This window comes from Camelina sativa, chromosome 5 (assembly GCF_000633955.1).
Source record: "Camelina sativa cultivar DH55 chromosome 5, Cs, whole genome shotgun sequence".
Classification (NCBI taxonomy): domain Eukaryota; kingdom Viridiplantae; phylum Streptophyta; class Magnoliopsida; order Brassicales; family Brassicaceae; genus Camelina; species Camelina sativa.
Genome location: NC_025689.1, coordinates 31,793,981 through 31,812,766, shown reverse-complemented (window position 1 = coordinate 31,812,766; position 18,786 = coordinate 31,793,981). Strand labels below are relative to the sequence as shown.

General features: G+C 37.5%; 6 protein-coding genes across 11 annotated transcripts; 2 read left to right on the top strand and 4 right to left on the bottom strand.

The window, feature by feature from the left end:
* LOC104789753 lies at positions 1,146-3,317 on the bottom strand. The gene is made up of 4 exons (XM_019245428.1): positions 3,162-3,317; positions 2,649-2,759; positions 1,502-1,611; positions 1,146-1,410 (listed from the first exon to the last, which is right to left on the bottom strand). The coding sequence occupies exons 1-4, from the start codon at positions 3,315-3,317 to the stop codon at positions 1,146-1,148; spliced, it is 642 nt and encodes a 213-aa protein (XP_019100973.1).
* LOC104788100 lies at positions 2,955-5,258 on the top strand. The gene has a single exon (XM_019246118.1). It carries the CDS (start codon positions 3,768-3,770, stop codon positions 5,094-5,096), a length of 1,329 nt encoding a protein of 442 aa, XP_019101663.1. The 5' UTR covers positions 2,955-3,767; the 3' UTR covers positions 5,097-5,258.
* LOC104789752 lies at positions 5,689-6,361 on the bottom strand. The gene is made up of 2 exons (XM_010515399.1): positions 6,063-6,361; positions 5,689-5,965 (listed from the first exon to the last, which is right to left on the bottom strand). Exons 1-2 carry the CDS (start codon positions 6,359-6,361, stop codon positions 5,689-5,691), a joined length of 576 nt encoding a protein of 191 aa, XP_010513701.1.
* On the top strand, positions 7,555-11,674 carry LOC104788096 (putative L-type lectin-domain containing receptor kinase V.1). The gene is made up of 3 exons (XM_019245427.1): positions 7,555-8,865; positions 9,441-10,911; positions 10,994-11,674. Exons 1-3 carry the CDS (start codon positions 7,555-7,557, stop codon positions 11,473-11,475), a joined length of 3,264 nt encoding a protein of 1,087 aa, XP_019100972.1. The 3' UTR covers positions 11,476-11,674.
* On the bottom strand, positions 11,582-14,864 carry LOC104788099 (protein WVD2-like 7). Of its 6 annotated transcripts, none has more exons than XM_010513781.2 (8): positions 14,598-14,864; positions 14,106-14,168; positions 13,172-13,918; positions 12,652-13,089; positions 12,506-12,564; positions 12,305-12,404; positions 12,137-12,193; positions 11,582-12,023 (listed from the first exon to the last, which is right to left on the bottom strand). In XM_010513781.2, the coding sequence occupies exons 2-8, from the start codon at positions 14,145-14,147 to the stop codon at positions 11,922-11,924; spliced, it is 1,545 nt and encodes a 514-aa protein (XP_010512083.1). In that variant the 5' UTR covers positions 14,148-14,168; positions 14,598-14,864; the 3' UTR covers positions 11,582-11,921. The 6 variants fall into 6 exon arrangements, with proteins under 6 accessions (XP_010512083.1, XP_010512087.1, XP_010512089.1 ...); XM_010513785.2 differs by having other exon boundaries at positions 14,686-14,851; XM_010513787.2 differs by lacking the exon at positions 14,598-14,864 and adding an exon at positions 14,515-14,533.
* Positions 15,764-17,435, bottom strand: LOC104788095 (probable galacturonosyltransferase-like 9). Its single transcript, XM_010513778.2, has one exon. It carries the CDS (start codon positions 17,243-17,245, stop codon positions 16,073-16,075), a length of 1,173 nt encoding a protein of 390 aa, XP_010512080.1. The 5' UTR covers positions 17,246-17,435; the 3' UTR covers positions 15,764-16,072.

Below are 18,786 nucleotides of genomic sequence, written 5' to 3'. Positions count from 1 at the left end.
AGGAATTTGAAAAAAAAGAACAATCAATATAATGTGTATGTGTTGTTTTAAGTCTTAAACAGGTTCATAATATAGGACGATCGATATATGTGTTCCGGTTTTGTGGATTCTGAAACGAGTGATCACTAGTATAATGGGATATTTTTATTCCCTCTTTTGTAAGTTGAAGCGCATCGTTATCACTTGTTACAACTTACAAACTATATACTGTAAACACGTTTTATATATGGTATGGTGTCTTATTAAATTGGGACATTGGAGTCCAAAGAAAAGGAAGATGATGATGACTCACGAGTCATGATCATGACCAAGACATTCTATTAGTTTTTTTTATGCTCTTTACAACTCACTCGATATCCAACCTATGTAGAATTTAACTAATGTTTTTCCTTTAAAAAGTTTCAAGATTCTATTATTCTATAGACTAGTTAATTTGCACATTACACACTTGACAAAAAAAAAATGTACATGATATTATTGGTTAATATAGTGGAAAACTGTTGTACCCTCGTAGGTAATGCGTAATGACTATTTTGTGCAGTGAACCATTCTCTAAAAGTCCAATAAAGATATATCAACTATTTTGTGGGATTAATTACAGAATAAGACATTTTTTCTAGTTTCTTATCAATTTAGGACTAGTCCGTGCTATCGAAACTAGGCATTTTCTCACAACGCAAATGATGATTTTACTCTTCAGAGCAATAGAGCTTCTTTTTCCTCGTAATCTTCTTCATTGATGTTCTTATTTGGTTCTTTACGATCTTCCCCTTTGCATAAAAAAAAAAAAAAATACATCTTCTCTAACGTCTGAGAAGTCGTCTTGTGAAATTTTCTCTTTGTTTGCCATTTGTGCAACGATTGATTATCGAGAGAGGGTTAACGGTTAAGATGGAGAAGGTTTAATATGTATTTTAGTATACGTAGTAATATTGCTTAAAATCAAATCTATGTTACTACAGAGTTAATAATACTTCGAAAAAAATCAAGGAGATAATGATGAATGAGGTACGTATAAATTGTCAATATTATCTCCTTCCTAGATTAATAAAATAAGCAAATTCAAGTTCTAAAACCATATAAATCGTTAATTAACTTAAAAAGGAATAAAATCAAATATTTACAATATTAACAAGAATGACTAATCAAAAATTAAAGCAGGTAGGGTTGTTCCCAAACTTAGTGGCCGTGGTCTCAGAACCCAACTCGAACCTCAACATGGTTTCATCGCACGCATAACTCATAACTCCTGTCGTCCTTAATCTATAATCCGTAATAAACAAGTGCGATCCAAACTTCACTTCCTTCTTGTCTTTGATATCTTTGATAACGTTTATGCCAACTAAACCCCCGATATCCTCTTCTACTGATACCCTAATTTGTTGAGCTGCGCCATATTCGAGATTGTACCTATATATTATATGCAAACAATTTCAGTCAGGATTAATTAAGAAAATAAAAATACAGTACTAAAAGGCTGAATCACAAAACTATATTTAACCTTTGTGCGGACGAGGTAACAAGAGCAATATTCTTGTAAAACAATGAAGTTTGAATTTTTCCTTGAGGACATATATAGTCGTCAGTAAGGTTACTAGGGACCCTTATCAAGCCCAACCAATTAACAAACACAAAATACCAGCAAACGATAATGAAAGTAGTACGGTCCAGAGATCTTCTGAATTGTATTCTTCTGGTTGTGTTCCTCGTGTGTCTCTCATTGTGTAACGATTGATTGAAGAGGAAGGGACAAGACGGAGAAGGTTTCATTAATTCTTCTTTCGTTTAGAGTTCTGATTTGTATATCTCTCTTAATATATTTACTAGGTAACAACCCACACTATGTATAGTATAAAATAATTTTTAAATATTTTTATTGTAATTTTTATTTTCAAAATCTATAATATTTATTGGTAATTAGAATCTAAAATTTGTTTGTATTGTATATATATTTATATATATACATATTTTGTATAATAATAAAAATTTAACTCGTGAGAATTATTATAATATCAATATTATATTACCATATCATATGAACAAAGAGTTCTTAAAATTTATTTTAAAGATTTTATGAAAATGTAATTAAAGGATATAATTAAGTTAAAAAGAGAATATAAGAATTTAGTTTTGGGTGTTAATTATATTTTTATAAAACTGATATAAATATTATTAAAAACTAATGACAAATAGTATCTGGAGCTCTGTAAGTGCGATACGTCAGTATTTTGTGTGAGAATACTTCTCTTTTAATATATAAGGAATAGGTGGTGGTGAATATCTATAATCAAATAAAAAAGGAAAATAGACAAAGAAAAAACTGAAAATATAAGAAAAAAATAGAATAAAAAAAGAAAAGAAAAAGAACCATGAAAAAACAGTGAAGGTCTTAAAAAAGAGAAGTTACTACTAACACAAAACTGGGAATGTTTTTTTTTTTTGAAAAAAGGCTTTTTTTTTTTTTTTTGGTGAAGGTAACATAAACCATAGTCCATTGATTCTCTTGAACTTTTTGCCTAGGCTTGATTGGTCTTCGTTGTCGAATTCTGAGACTATATGACCTCGAAGTCATATCCTTGATATTTTTTTTATGCATTTAGTATGAAAGCCTTTTATCAAAAAAAAAAAAAGCTGGAGACCCTTATCAATAAATCCCAATTTGCACTGAGACGAGTTTTTGTAATATTACGCACTGTGAAATCCATAGAAGCTATTTCTATATTCGGCGCAAGCCGCGCCACGAGTTTTTTCTTGGTTCCCTAGCTAGACTTTAAACCGAAAATGTATTATAGTATAAAACTAAACCTTAAAACCGACATGCATAAAAAATTACGTGACATTCATTCTGTCATCGATATTGTCAATTTCTGTCTTCAATTTGGTGCTTTAGCTAATTAACAAATTAGCCATAAAATTTTAATAACATATCTTTGAGATTACCAAGGACGCATCTTTCAGACTAACAAGGACTTTTTGAGTGGAACGAGAAAGAGACTTGAAAAAATATTAGCTCTCGTTCTAACTTTGAAATTACAGATCTAATAAGTTCTCGTTCTTTTTTTTTTTTCAAACTAGAGATACTAGTTGCTCTTCTTCTTCTTTTGTTTAAGGCCATGGACAATGAGCAAGTGTCTGTGTCATTACCTTTGATCCACGAGCACCGTATGGTGACTTGGAATGATTTGCGGAGAGGTGATTGTTGTGAACGCTTCGAATTTGTCAGTGATGGCTACTACTGCAAAAGCTGTGATTTTTTCGCACACAAGAAATGTGCAGAGTCCTTTGAATCTATTGAACATCCATCTCACTCTAGTCATGCTCTTAATCTGTGTAATACAACTCACATATGTGACTTGTGTGAAAGGGCTATCCCCGGTCTAGGCTATCGTTGTGGGATTTGTAACTTCAACATTCATCTATGTTGTGCCACGTCCCCACTACCAGAAGTTATTGATGTTCCCGAATAGCATCACCACAAACTCACCTTTCTCAAGGAGCGAACCGTGTTTGATTGTGATGCATGTGGCAAGATTGGAGATGAGTTTCCTTACAAATGTCATGAATGTCATTTAACCTTCCATATCGATTGTGCATGGCATCCATCTGGAGAACACCAGTCAGAGGTAAACAACCCTTACCACTCATGGCATCCTCTTAAGCTCCTAACAGGTAACCCACCAGACTATTCTGATGGTAAATGTCGTCTTTGTGCAAGAAATATTGATAAGTTCTTTTATCATTGTTCTTTTTGTAACTTCACCTTGGATATGCGTTGTGTTTTAAACCCACCACCACAATCTCTTCTAGACTTGAAAGTTCATCATCACCAGCTAACCCTTCTCCCAAGACTTCGTTCTTTTACATGTAATGCTTGTGGGTTGAATGGAGATCGAAGCCCCTACATATGTGTTCAATGCGATTTCATGATCCATCAAGACTGTCTCACCCTTCCGCGCATCATAAACATTAATCGGCATGATCATCGTATTTCTCGCACTTCTATTCTTGGTGTTGTTAATTCTGTTTGTGGAGTTTGTCGCAAAAAGGTGGATTGGACTTGTGGGGGGTATTCTTGTCAGAAGTGTCCTCAATATGTCGTTCATTCAAACTGCGCTACTAGAAATGATATATGGAACGGGAAAGAACTCGAAGAAATACCTGAAGAAACAGAAGATATAGAGCCATATGTTGTAATAGATGACAAGACAATACAACATATCAGCCACAAAGAGCATTACCTAAGACTCAATGGTAAAGGTCTTATGTGGGAGGGAAACAAGCTTTGCAATGCATGCACGCATCCCATCTCTCTCCAATCCTTCTATGGTTGTATGGATTGTGAGTTCATTCTCCATAAGAGCTGCGCTCAAGCTCCTAGAAAGAAATGGCATATGTTACATAATGAACGGCTGACTTTAGTTACAAGCAAGGCCAACTCCTTTCATTGTAGTGCTTCTCAAAGAATGTCCAATGGTTTCATGTATCAGGATGGGTATAAGGAATTCGATGTCTGTTGTATTTCAGTTTCTGAGCCATTTGTCCATCCAAGTCATCCCCATCATGCCTTATATTACACTTCTCCACATGAAAGAGGACGATGCGATGGTTGCAACACGGAGACATTTGGTGTGCTAAGATGCATTGAAGATGGTTGTGAATTTACCTTGGACTTCAAATGCGCTACTTTACCACTAGTGGTAAAGCATAGAGTCGAGGCTCATCCTCTCTCACTATGCTATGGTGAAAAGGCGAGTGGTAAATATTGGTGTGACATTTGTGAGAAAGAAACCAATCCAAAGACATGGTTCTACACGAGTACAGATCACCAAGCTAGTTTGCATATAAAGTGTGTGCTCGGAGATTTTGCACGGCTCATTCCAAGCGGCACAGTGGAACTTATGTATACATCATATGAGGTGGAGCTCAATAATAGTATGTCTCGCCCATTTTGCAGTTGGTGTAGGTCTCGCTGCATTCACCCTATCATCTTGAAGCTGCTTAGATACTCTATATACTACTATTGCTCTACTGGCTGCATTGGTCGTGAATTTGAAAATGCTCACTACGACTATAGATCATATGACGACGATGACTAGCGAGTGGAGTGAAGAAAGATTGCTAAAGCCCAAAAATGAAATGAAGTACGTACACCAAAGCCCTGATTTTGTTTTATTATTTCTTTTACAAGTTCATTTCTTTTCTTCGTTTATTTCCTTAATGTATTATTTATCTAAGAGACTTGCAATCTTAATTTGATATTACTGTATCTAGATGTTCCTAACGCTTTCCGTCTTTCCTTTACTACAAAATATTGGTTTACTAACAAGTGAAATTAATTATTGCCGATTAATATAACCAGCTGTATTTATCCAAGAGACGTGCAATCTTAATTTGATATTTTCTAAATCTTCTCAACGAAGAGATAGTATGACTTGTCTCTCCTAAAAGCTAGCAAACTCTCTCTCAAAATCAATACTGAATGTGTTATGTAAAGTCGTCCTAAATACATATACATGTAGAGGTCTAGATTTGCAAAGTATAGTGGCGAATATTAAGTGCTAAAACGGATATAAATTGTCAATTAACTTAAAGAACACAAAAAAAAAAAAAAAAAAATTAAGAACTCAAAACTTAAAAAACACAGAAAAAAAAAAGAAAGTAAGATCAAATTATTTTCTTTCTTTATAGTCAGAAACTAGTGCATGTAGGGTTGTCCCCAAACGCAGTCGCTTTCGTCTCAGAACCTGGCTCGAACCGCAACGTGGTTTCACGACACACATATCTCAAAACTCCTTTTGTCTTTTCTCTACAATCTGTAAGGAACAATTGCGATCCGAACTTCACTTCTCTCTTGTCATTGATATCTTTTATAATGTTTTTGCCAATCAAACCACCAATATCTTCTTCAGAGATAGCTGCTGAAACCCTAAGCTGTTGAGGCGAGTTGGATTTGAGATCGTTATACCTATATTATATGCAACCGGTTAATTTCAAGCACAATAATAAACAACTTTTTTATATATAATACAAAGAAGATTGAATTATAAACTTGTATATAATACCTTTGTCTGGAGGAGGTAGCGAGGGTAATATCCTTGTAAAACAAGGAAGCTTGAATGTCTCCTTGAAGACATATAAAGTGATCAGGAAGGGTTCTAGGGACCCTTATCAATAAATCCCAATTTGCACTGAGACGAGTTTGTGTGATATTATGCACCGTGAAATCCATAGAAGCTATTTCAATATTCGGCACACGAGTTCCTAATGGTGCCGAAAGATAAGCAATCGTAACACAACTGAGCATGGTACAAGCAACACATATATGATGTAACACCCTGTCTCCTTTTGCTGTGCGTCCCATTATGTAAACACGACACGTTTGATTGATCAGAGAGGGAAAGAAGATGGAGAAGTTCTATATTCTAGTAGTTTGTATATTAAACGCGATCTATATCTTACTATTATATACTCCCTCCGTTTCAAAATATAAGATGTTTTAGAGAAGTTTGTTGTTTCATAATATAGGATGTTTTCAAGTTTCTATGCAACTTTAAGATTACTTTAGTATTTTATATTATGCAGTATTGTTTCTGATTGGTTGAATTTGTTAAAAGTAAATACTTCTTAATATGCGTGTTTTAGTTAAAACATCCTATATTTTGAAACGGAGGGAGTATATACAAGAGATTATAGTACAATTCCAAATAGGAGTCGGATACTACACTAAAGAGGAAAACAACTCCTCTTATGTTTGGGAAATTTTTTTTCATTCTTATGTGCTTAATGGGCTTAGAACGGTAACAATGGAATATAATTATAAGTAGAGAGACGAAAGGGTTTTTGTTAACCAAAAACAAAAGAGGTGAATTTTAAAGCTGCAACGAAATAAATCTATAAAAAAAAAAAAAAAAAAAAAAAAAAAACAGAACATAGCTTTCAGAATTTGTTTGTGAACCGGAACCACCACGTCCGTTGATTCTCAGATCATACATTAATGGGAACAAAACACATAACACTGCAAATAGAGTCGCTTGATTCTTCTCAAAACCATTGGTAAGTCATTGTAACTCTTTGCTTATTGTGTACGTAAGAGAGTGAATAAAGTAATCTAAGAAAGACATCTCCAAAGCTTTTGACTCTGTGCAATGGTCTTTCTTGCTTAATACGCTACAGGCCTTGGGATTTCCTGGTACATTTGTTAACTGGATCCGCCTTTGTATCTCCACAGCCACCTTCTCAGTTCAGGTTAACGGTGAGCTCGCAGGGTTTTTCGGTAGTGCACGCGGTCTAAGGCAAGGTTGCTCCCTTTCACCATATCTATTTGTCCTCTGCATGAACGTCCTTTCCCATCTGATCAATAAGGCCGCAACCGAGGGTAAATTTGGCTATCATCCTCGATGTCATAATTTACTTCTCACCCATCTTTGCTTCGCAGACGACCTCATGGTTTTTGTGGAGGGTACTAAACGATCAGTAGAAGGAATCATAAAGATCTTTGATGAGTTCGCTTGTATTTCATGACTGAAAATCAGTTTAGAAAAGTCCACTCTATTTATGGCTGAGATATCACTAGAGCTGCAGACGGAAATACAGTCAACTTTCCCATTTGAGATTGGCACTCTACCTGTTAGATATCTTGGACTGCCGCTTCTCACCAAAGCTATGTCCAGGGGTGACTATCAGCCACTTATTGATAAGATTCGAACGAGAATAAGCTCATGGACTGGTCGGTTCCTTTCTTATGGCGGTAGGCTTCAGCTCATCAAATCTGTCCTCCTCAGCATTACAAACTTCTGGTCCTCTGCTTTTCGGTTACCAAGCAGTTGTCTGAAGGAAATAAACAACTTGTGTTCCGCTTTCTTGTGGAGTGGTCCGGACTTGAAAACACACAATGCTAAAGTGGCTTGGGATGCTGTCTGCTTACCTTTCGGTGAGGGAGGTCTTGGCCTGCGACCACTAAAGGAGGTAAACACCGTTTGTGGCCTTAAACTTATTTGGAGATTGCTCTCTACGAATTCCCTATGGAGTCAGTGGGTGCATACATATCTTATCCGGCAATCATCCTTTTGGGACGTCGGGGACTCGCCTCAGCGGGGTTCGTGGATGTGGCGGAAGTTGCTCAAACTACGAGGGTTAGCTAAGCAGTTTCACAGCAAAGACATCAAATGCGGTCGTACGACTTCGTTCTGGTATGACTGTTGGTCTCCAATGGGTAGGCTGCATGATTTGTTTGGTGACCGGGGTTTTATTGATCTTGGGATCTCAAAACAAGATACGGTTGAATCAGTTATGCTACACCACAGGGTGCGGCGGCATAGAGTCGACTCTCTCAACGCAGTGGAACGCCTCATTACCACTGTCACTGCTAAGAGGAAGCCGGATGCAGTTGATGTGCATTTGTGGCGTCATAGAACTGGTCCAAAGAAAAAGTTCTCGACAAAAGACACCTGGCTCCAGTTGCGCATAACCACGCCTGTGCAACACTGGGCAGAGGGTGTTTGGTTTCCTCAAGCAACCCCAAAATATGCTTTTTTGACTTGGCTCGGCATGCTTAATAGACTCTCCACTGGAGACAGAATGTTGAAGTGGAACCAGTCTGTTGACTCCTCTTGCTCGTTCTGCTCGGCACCCTTGGAAACTCGATCTCACATCTTTTTCCAATGCTCTTACTCGCATCAGATTTGGCATGCGCTCACCTCGGGTTTCCTTGGGGTTCACTCAACATCTGATTGGGAATCCATTAAGACCCTCTCCTCGAACTCAACCCTTGACAACAATCTCCGGCTGTTACTACGATGTTCTCTTCAGGTTGCCCTCCACTCCATTTGGCTTGAACGCAATAATCGTCGCCATGGTGAATCCCCTGTACCTGCCACTACCCTGCTTCAACGGATTGATCGAACCATCAGAAACAAGCTTCTGCTCCTTCAAGATTCGGGAAACCGTTCATCTAGGGAGGCTCTCACCCTATGGTCCACCACTAGAATCTAACTAATGTATGCTTTTCAACAAAGCTTAAACCCAGCTTACATTTGATGTAAAGAGAAAACGGTTTTTTTGATGAATAAAATTTTACATTCATTCAAAAAAAAAAAAAAAGTAATCTAAGAAAGGAAGATACATTTGAAAGTTCCTAGAGGATACTTAATATAGAAAGAATGGTTCAATGGCAAATCGAAATTTTATACTATTTTATAAAGCAATACCTTTGACTCTTTGCACTTCCTTTCAGTGTTTCTGGTTCAATGATATTAAATAGCATGATTTGACTATTCCATGTTCAACCTTATTGAATTCTTCTTCTATGTATTTAACTCACCTGCTAGAATTTTTTGTTTGGTAATTGGCATTGAACATTTTGGTTGTGTTATCAAAATCAATCAATCATGTTTCAGCTACTCATGATGTGCTGCTGCTGTTCTTCTTCCCCAAGAACGTAGTATGTCAGGGTTCAGACCCAAACTGGTGGAGGTTTCGACTTCAACGGATTCCTATATGCTGCTGGATCGGCCAATCTAAACAGCAACGGCCTGTTCAGACTTACCAATTCTACAACACAAACAGCTGGTCAAGTTTTCTACAATTTTCCATTTCGATTCAAGGACAGTGTAAATGGTACCGTCTACTCTTTCTCCACCACTTTTGTCTTTGCTATAGTTTCACATTATGGAGTAGTTAATGGCCATGGATTGGCCTTTGTCCTTTCTCCTACGAAAGGTTTGCCCAATGCTGATCCCACTCAATACCTAGGGCTTTTCAACGTAAGCAGCATAGGAGATCCAAAAAATCATATAGTAGCGGTTGAGCTCGATACCGTCCAGAGCGCTGAATTTGATGACATAAATGCCAACCATGTTGGTATTGACATAAATAGCGTAGTTTCAGATAAATCTACTTCAGCAGGTTATTACAAGGATGATGGTACATTTATAGATCTCTTGCTTGCGAGTGGAGACCCTATGCAAGTGTGGATTGAATATGATAGCAAACGGAGACAGCTTAATGTCACACTTCATCCTATTCGTGTCCCTAAGCCAAAAGTTCCACTTCTTTCTCTGCAAAAAGATCTTTCTCCCTTTTTGCTTGAGTATATGTATGTTGGCTTCTCTTCATCCACGGGTACACTAACTGCATCTCACTATATATTGGGTTGGACGTTCAAGATGAATGGGACGGCTCCGGTTATAGACCTTTCTCGCCTGCCAAAGGTTCCTCGTTTTAATCAGCCATGGATCCAGAGTCCGAAGGGGGTTTTAACAATCAGTTTGACTGTATCAGGTGTCATCTTATTCATCATCTTGAGTCTCAGCTTATGGCTTTTCCTGAAAAGGAAGAAGCTACTAGAAGTTCTTGAAGATTGGGAGGTACAGTTTGGTCCTCATAGGTTTGCTTTTAAAGATCTACACACTGCAACAAGGGGTTTCAAGGATACTGAGATTCTCGGTAAAGGAGGATTTGGGAAAGTATATAAGGGTACTTTACCAGTCTCTAACATTGACATCGCAGTGAAGATGGTTTCTCATGACTCAAGACAGGGAATGAGGGAATTTATTGCTGAGATCGCAACCATTGGGCGACTGAGACATCCTAACTTAGTTCGGCTCCAGGGCTACTGCAGACACAAAGGTGAACTCTACTTGGTGTATGATTGTATGCCAAAAGGAAGCCTTGATAAGTTCCTCTACCACCAACAGATGGTGAGTCTTGATTGGTCACAGAGGTTCAGTATCATTAAAGACGTAGCTTTTGGGCTTTGTTATTTGCACCAGCAATGGGCGCAGGTGATTATCCACAGGGATATTAAACCAGCTAATATCCTTCTTGACGCTAATATGAAGGCAAAACTTGGTGACTTTGGTCTCGCAAAGCTTTGTGATCACGGGATTGATCCTCAAACCTCTCATGTGGCAGGTACCTTCTTCTGTTTTTCTATTTCTGTTGGAGACTTAGTCTCAAAAAATGATCTTTCATTCACTATGTTGTTACTTCGAAGGTACACTTGGGTATATAGCACCTGAGCTCTCAAGAACAGGAAAGGCAAGTACAAGTTCAGATGTATTTGCACTCGGTGTAGTGATGCTAGAGATTGCTTGCGGGAGAAAACCTATATTGCCACGCACATCGCAAAGCGAGATGGTACTTACTGATTGGGTGCTAGAGTGTTGGGAGAATGGAGATATCATGCAGGTTCTTGATCATAAGATTGGAGATGAGTATGTTGAGGAGCAAGCAGCACTTGTTCTGAAACTCGGCTTATTCTGTTCACATCCGGTAGCAGCCATGAGACCAAACATGTTCAGCGTCGTTAAATTCTTGGACAGTGTGGCTCAGCTTCCTGATAACTTACTTGACATTGTCCAAGCTGGAGAAGTTTATCCAGGTCTTGAAATCTCAGGTGAAGAAGCTGATTCTCCTGAGTCCAGTTCCATTGCTCCCTTGACCTTCACTGAATCTTTCGTCTCTCATGGACGTTAAAAGAAACCCATATGGTCTCGTAGGTTCTTGATTTATCTTGAAAATGTAAGTCTTATAATAAGTTTGCAAGTGTGTAATAAGAATATATACAAAAAAAAAAGCACTTTCAGGAAAGAAAATATGATTGGTATTCAAGTATGTTAATAACATCATCCTCACGTTTATTATCTATAGACTCTATACAAATACATTGACAGAAGACTGTTTAATACTTTTTACTCACATAACTAATACTGGAATCCTGGTGGCTTCTCTATATCACAAACATCATTGACTCTTTACCTCTTGAGTGTTACCTGAAAGTTTGGAGATATTAAATCTTTTTACTGGAAATGTTGGTGGATCCCTTGGCTTTGCACTTCAGCCTCAGTGCCATGGAACCCTCCAGGATATCAGACAACGCTCAGCAGTAACAGAATAAGGTTCTTGAAATGAGGACTGCCACATCATAGTACTTTGTGTAAAGAGTCTTTTGGGAAGAGTCCTTGTTTGGATTTTGCTTTAGGATCTAGACTTTGTCTCCGAGTTTTCGAATTGGTTGCTTCTGCCTGATATTAGACAGTAATGCCCAGAGATCATACACAGCAGTAATAATGAAAAGTACTGCAACAAGGTTTTCTTTTGAGGCTTTAAAAAATAGAAACTCCCTCATGAGTTATACCTTTGGTTTGGCCTGTAAGCGTATCTTCTCTACAGATCTTGCGTTAAACCTGGAAGGCTGGATTTGAAGAAGAAAATATTAGCTATCCAGGAATTGTTAAACCGTCAGTGTTATTATATCAGAGTAAAAAGGTGGAGACAGTTTGGTTTTGGTTATCAAACATATTACCTCCTTCTGTTTCTCTGTTGTCCCGTTGCTTTTTGATACAAAAGATGAAGAACGGTGAGAGTTGGAACCTTTTCTCTCTGTGCCATCTGATTTTGCAAGTCTGTATCAAGACAAGAACAGAAATTTAGGACTCAAAACAAGACATTATGAGTAATAGAAAAAATCTAGATGGTGATGCATGAGCAAAGTGAGTTTCAATACCTGCTATTTTTCTGACTAGTAGTACCTATCCTTGAAACATCTGTCGCCTTTGCAGGAACCTGGTTTAAACATTGGCAGCATTAATCGACGTTTAGTTAGTAACTAACAGAATATTTATCACTTAGTGAACCACTATTAGACTATACCTGCTTTGGAGATGAATTTTGCCCATCACCAGAAGGTTTCAATTGATCGAAACTCTTCTGAAAAGTCTTAAATGCACGTCTAACAATGTCCTTATCTCCCATTCGTTCCATGATCAAGGATTTTCTTGTTGTTGCAATGACAGTAGGATCAGAGCCTGGCTGATCCAGATTGAGAGAAATGGGCAATGACTTTGTAGCGGTGTGTTTCTTTCTCGGTAGAGTCGATACAGTTTCCTTCTTTACTGAAGAGCGAGAAGTAGATATTGAACTGATTGTCGAAACTGGCTTGGAAACTCTTGGAGTTGAAAACCCTGAAGCCTTTAAGACAGGTGATGCTGCTTTATTTGCTTCCTTTGTCATGCTTTTCTCCTTGCTTGGTTGAGTTTTCCTAGTGGTTACAACCTTGCTCGTTCCCGGTTTCTTAGTCACCTGACTAGGCTGTAAGACACAGGACACAGTTATATGAAGAAAATATGAGAAATCACACATTCAACTATCTAAGAGAGCTTATAGTATTTACCTTAGGAGAGCTTCTCATATGGTTTGTTTGCACATTTTTATCCGTCTTCTTGATTAGATTCTGATCTTTCTGTTTCTTTCTCTCCTTCATTGGCGTTTTCTTCATTTCATTCTTTTCATGTGTATCCTTTGATGAAACATCTTCTTTCACTTCTTCTTTTACATCTTCCTTCATACAAACAACTACTTCTGGTTTCTCTTTATCATCCACTTGGACAATCTCTTCAAGTTTCTCCAAGTTCAAGGTATTCAGATCGTCCCCTGCATCAGCCAAGCTTGGACATTCCTCGGAGTCCATAATTTCTTCAAGAGGCTCATGGTCATGGATACATGTTTCATTCACCTCAGTGGCAATGCTGGCAACAAGCTTATCTTTTTCTGAAATACTTTCGCCGTTAGATTCATAACAAGCACTAGACTCGTTCATCAATGACTCCTCATTGTCACTATCATATGTTTTTCCCCGGTTCTGATTCTGAACACTCGGCCTGAATGATGCATTCCTTTCCAATAGTTTCTCCTGCTCCATGATTATATCAGCTCTCCTCTCAGCAATCTTCTTGTAATGTGATTCGAAATAAGCCTTCTTCTGAGCTACTGATCCAGCAGTTGCACACTTCTCCACTTCTTCCAAGTACTTATTGGGAGAAAAAGATGAAAATTTCTCCCATGACAGTGAATCATTCTCAAACTTACCAAACGAAACCGACACTTGCAGTTTTTGATTCGATGATGTCGCTGTCATAATCTGTTTTCCATTTAGAAACAAGTTATTTTAAACACTAACTAACCATGGCAAATCAAGAACCACACAATTACATAACAGATCATCATAGGACATTAACAGTAATGTCAATAAACTTATTTCACAATCAAAGCATAAATTTTAAAAAACAACACAGCAAATCAAGTTGACATAGTCAAATGGGTATTACCTTATCTTCACCATTAGCAGTACCAACTTCCATATCTATCATTAATGCTCACCAGCAAGAATCCTAATCCACACAAAACACAAGAAACTCTTATCACTTTCAAACTTGAACAAGCTAAGAAACAAAACGGCTTCAACTTGGAAAACAATACCAAACTGTACATCTAATAATTGCGGGTTCACTGTACACTCTAATGCAAATAGCAGAAGAATTGTAGGAAACAAAGGCAAGAAAAGAGGAAACACATATAGTTTTAATCTTGTTTAAGTAATTGATAGACACTTTCAGTTTCAGCTTGTTTTATAATCTTTATCACAGAATCGTCGAAAACCCTCTTTGGTGAGCAAACTCAGATTCTCTCTGATTGAGTAAGCTTCAATAATTATATAAGCAAAGAATAGAACCAAACCCTTGTCAATGATTGACACTAAGCAGAGAAACGTTATCATTTACAATCCAAAAAGAAAAACAAAACAAAAAAAAAAAGCTTACCTGAAAAAAGTAAAGATAGCCCACAAAAATTGTGTCAATTCCAAAATAGTGTAAAACACTTGTAAAAGCAAAGATTTTCACCAAATACCTTTTCAAAGTTGGAAACTTTGGGAGAAAATAAAAAAACAAAAGAAGAAGACGAAGTGAAAGAAGAAGAGATTAGAGATCAGACAGAAGGATGGAGCAATGAAGACAAGAGGAAGTGGGACCTTTGTCGGAAGCTAAGTAAACTAAGAAGTGTTTAGAAGTGAGAACTTATGACCGAACCAAAAGGGATATATAAGATACAAGTACTTTTCTGACTATTAAGCGGACGACAAAAAGAGTTTTATTAACTATGTTAACTTACTAGTTTTGGTAACAATCATAGTCAAATAGTTTGGTAATAAGGTTCTCACGTTCTTTATAATTGTGAAAACCAACCAAGCACAAAACTATACCTATAAATGAAGGGGTCGCTATTTTAGAATGTGATTCCACAGTTTAATCATCGTTTGTAGCGCAAATCATTTTATTTCAAAATCTCAAAACATAACAAAAAGTTGGTTTTTAGTAGAGGAGTAAAGTTATGCTTTTGAGTTTTGAGTCTTTTGACTATTCTATATTTCAAAAGTAGCGATCAAAATCAATATTCTATATTCGTCCTTTCGCAATGCCTTTTGACTATTCTATTTAAAGAACTGTTAGTTGTTACTTGTTGCTAGTCGATCATAATCAATATACTGATTAATGTAGCACTTAATCAATGTTATCATCCCTACCTATCTATGTCTCCCGTTTAATGGTGATGACCGAACGGAGTAAGTGGTCCGGAGTAGTCGTGGAAACTCATTTCAAAAGGCATTGAGAAAGGACGAACATATAATACTACTTCACAGCCCAGCCCACTCATAACCCAAATCTTTCATCTGTTTTTTAAGATGAGTTCTATTTGTGAAGTATGACAAATGTTGACTATCATGGAGTAAGACTTAAAGATATGACAATTGTGTGTACAGTTTGAAAACTTATACTTCCGAGGAGCCAAGCCTTTAATGGTCTAATAAAAGATCATTCTTCTACTGTTCTTCTTCACTTATTTTCACTCTGCTTCATTACTGTGGACAGATTCAATCAACTAACACTTTTCTTTACCTTAGCAAGTAACCATTCTACAATGACAAAGCTTAACAAAATTGGACTTTTATTTCATGCTAAAACAACACTTGCTACATATTCTTGAAAAGTCTCTCAACACAGACAATTGAGATCATCATAACCATTTAAGGGTAAAAGAACATAACAAAATACAATTCCAAAGAAAAAATTCTCCTATAGAGCTAGTCCTCATCAATGGCTTCTACAAACTCTTGTCTCTCAACTAGTCAATTTTTACACCACCAACAGTCCCAAAAAATATATTTCTCAACTCAACAACTACAAAAAAAAAAAAAAAACAAGTAAAAGAATGTTGTTTTGACTTACACACACTCTCTTCACAAAAAGCTTGAATCTTCTGTTAACTCTGACAAAGAAGAGAACCCAAGTAAAGCCTGATCTTTAGCTCTCTCAATCTTATGCTCATATAAATCATACGGTTCCCATAGATGATCTAACGGACAAGGTCTCTTCTCATCAAGCCTCACCCACGGCTTACCTTTACCACTCCAATGCAACAAACTCACTGGACCTTTATGCAAAGACCTACAGCTTCCTCTAACATTGTCTCCTCCTAAACCATGTTGGTTCCACCTATGATCAATTGCTTCAACGTTCCCTGCAAAGACTAGTAGAAACGGAGGCAACGAACCCAAATCGTAGATTCTCTTCTTCTTCTGTATTTGCATCCAAGTTTCAAGCTTTTCTCTGTAGTTACCTTCTCTCCATCTCACAAGATCCATCACCATCACACCCGTGTTGAAATAACAAGGCTTTCGACCCGAGAAGAACCCGGGTAAAGCCGGGTCGGACCAGAACCCTGAAGTGAAGTACTTTGTGAAGTTAGCGTGACAATACTCCGGAGCTCCGATGATTCGCGACCCTGTTAGAGTCGTGTTCCAAAGCTTCGTGATATCGTCGACGACGATGATGTCCGAGTCGAGGTAAATGACTCGGTCGACGCATCGATCTAGTATGTCTCCGAGGTAGTTCCGAGCGTAGTTCAACGGGTTCTCAAGGGCTTGTCGGATCGAAGAAGAGATGAGGTTGATCACCGTGTCTTCCCGAAAAATGTAGACTTTGAAGTTAAGCGACGGAAACGTAGATCGGACGAGTTGACTCAAAACGCGTGGACTCGCCGGGTCAAACTCGGCAGCGATGAGATGGAAGAAAACGCTCTCTGGACACGACGCGTGGCGGAGCATTGAATGAACGGCTGCGATTGAGCCACGCAGGTACTCTGAGTCGAGCGTCATAGCTACGTGAACTAACGAAGCGTCGCAAGACGACACGAAGTTCTCTCTGTTTGACGATTGAGACGCGCACTCCTTGCCGTTTCTGTACTCGGGAGCTTCTACGAACGGACCAAAATCAAATCCGTTCCCCACGGCGGCGGAAACGGCGGAGATTCTCCCCGGAATCATCCGTATTCCGACGGCGAACTGTGGAATGAACAACAAGAACACGACAAACGCTAAAACCGCGGATTTCATCGGAAAACGCAACCGCATTTTTCAGAAAACGCGTTTTTATTTTTACTACAATGGAGTAAAGATCTGTGCTTTATACCGCTACTGTTATAGCATTTTCAAGAACTGTGAAGCTTCTTGAGATATAAATTACTCCAAAGAGTTCCAAAGAAGATGAAGAAGAAGAAGCCAAGTCTCTCTCTTTATTTTGGCTTTAAGAGGAGAGATTTGGTTGACACGCGTTATGAAAGCGCGTGGAAGTGGTGTTTGGTTTTAGTCGTTAAGGCCATGAATGGCTGTTGGTTTTTTATTGGTTTTTAGATTTTGGTTTTTGGATTTTGGATTTTGGATTTTGATTTTTTAAGTTTTTGATTTTTGCCGTAGATTTTAGTTTGCAAAATTTTGAATGGTAACTTAATTAGTTTTTGGTTTTTATGTATAATAATTATTTTAAAAATAGTAAAATAAAGATTATAAATGTGGAAACCCACAAAATGTGGTTTTTAGATTTTATGAAGGAAATTCAAAAATCCTCCAAAAACTGGTTTTCCTAAATTTTAGGAAATCTATTTTTTCATAATCGTGAATGGCTTCAAAAGTGGATTTTGTAGAATCTAAAGCCAAAAACCACTCAGGTGCCATTCAAGGCCTAAATTTTACTCGTTTAGTGGTAAAGTGTGTGTTAATTGAGATCAATCCCAACGTAATTACCTATTCTAACTGATGGGATTAAAAATATTTTGGTAATTACAAATTATCGTCTGTGTGTTGGTGTACCGTAAGAGTGAAAGAAATTTAATGTTGGGGAGTTTTTGGAACTCGTGTTCGGTCTGTGCCAGCTGTGAACTCGATGGAACCAGCTGGATGATTGATTGTCTTAAAAGCTCTAGCCTATATGGGTTCGATATACGGCTGAGATGTGACGATGAGAAGTCTTTTGATTGGTTTGATGATCAAACCCAAACTTTCTCACGTGCGCCCGCACGCTTGTTTTCTGAGCTGTAAAATATGTATCTTGACGGTAAAATGTGATTGGTAAGTAACAACGCATAGAATAATTCCAAATAATGTTCTGGACCAATAAAATAAATTAAAAATATTTACAGAGTTTACTAAAAATAATATATTTTGTACGTAAACAAATTTAAAAAAACAAGTAAAATTAAGATTTCCAGATTCGAAATTCTAACAGATTAAAGTTTATCTAAATATTGGAAGAAAGTGAATCTAAAGAGTATTTTTTATGTTTCAACATTATTGTTGTTGGAATAACGAGTAAGGAGCGTGTCTCACTTTGAATATTCTTGTTTTTTTTTTTTTTTTTTTTNTTGACAACAATGGAAACGATTAACTCAAACGAACCAATTGGGAGGGAAAACGTTTACAAAGGTAATAGCATGCGGTTGGATACGAACTTGTCGTGCCAAGCAATCCGCAAATTCATTGTCCTTCTTAGAGATCAGGGTCAAAGAGAAACTCGAGAATTCTGCTATGTCCACCTTGATGTCTTCGAGATAAGCTGAGTAGGCTGGCCAGTCAGAGGGAGAAAACACTATCTTCACTAAATCTAAACAGTCTCTATA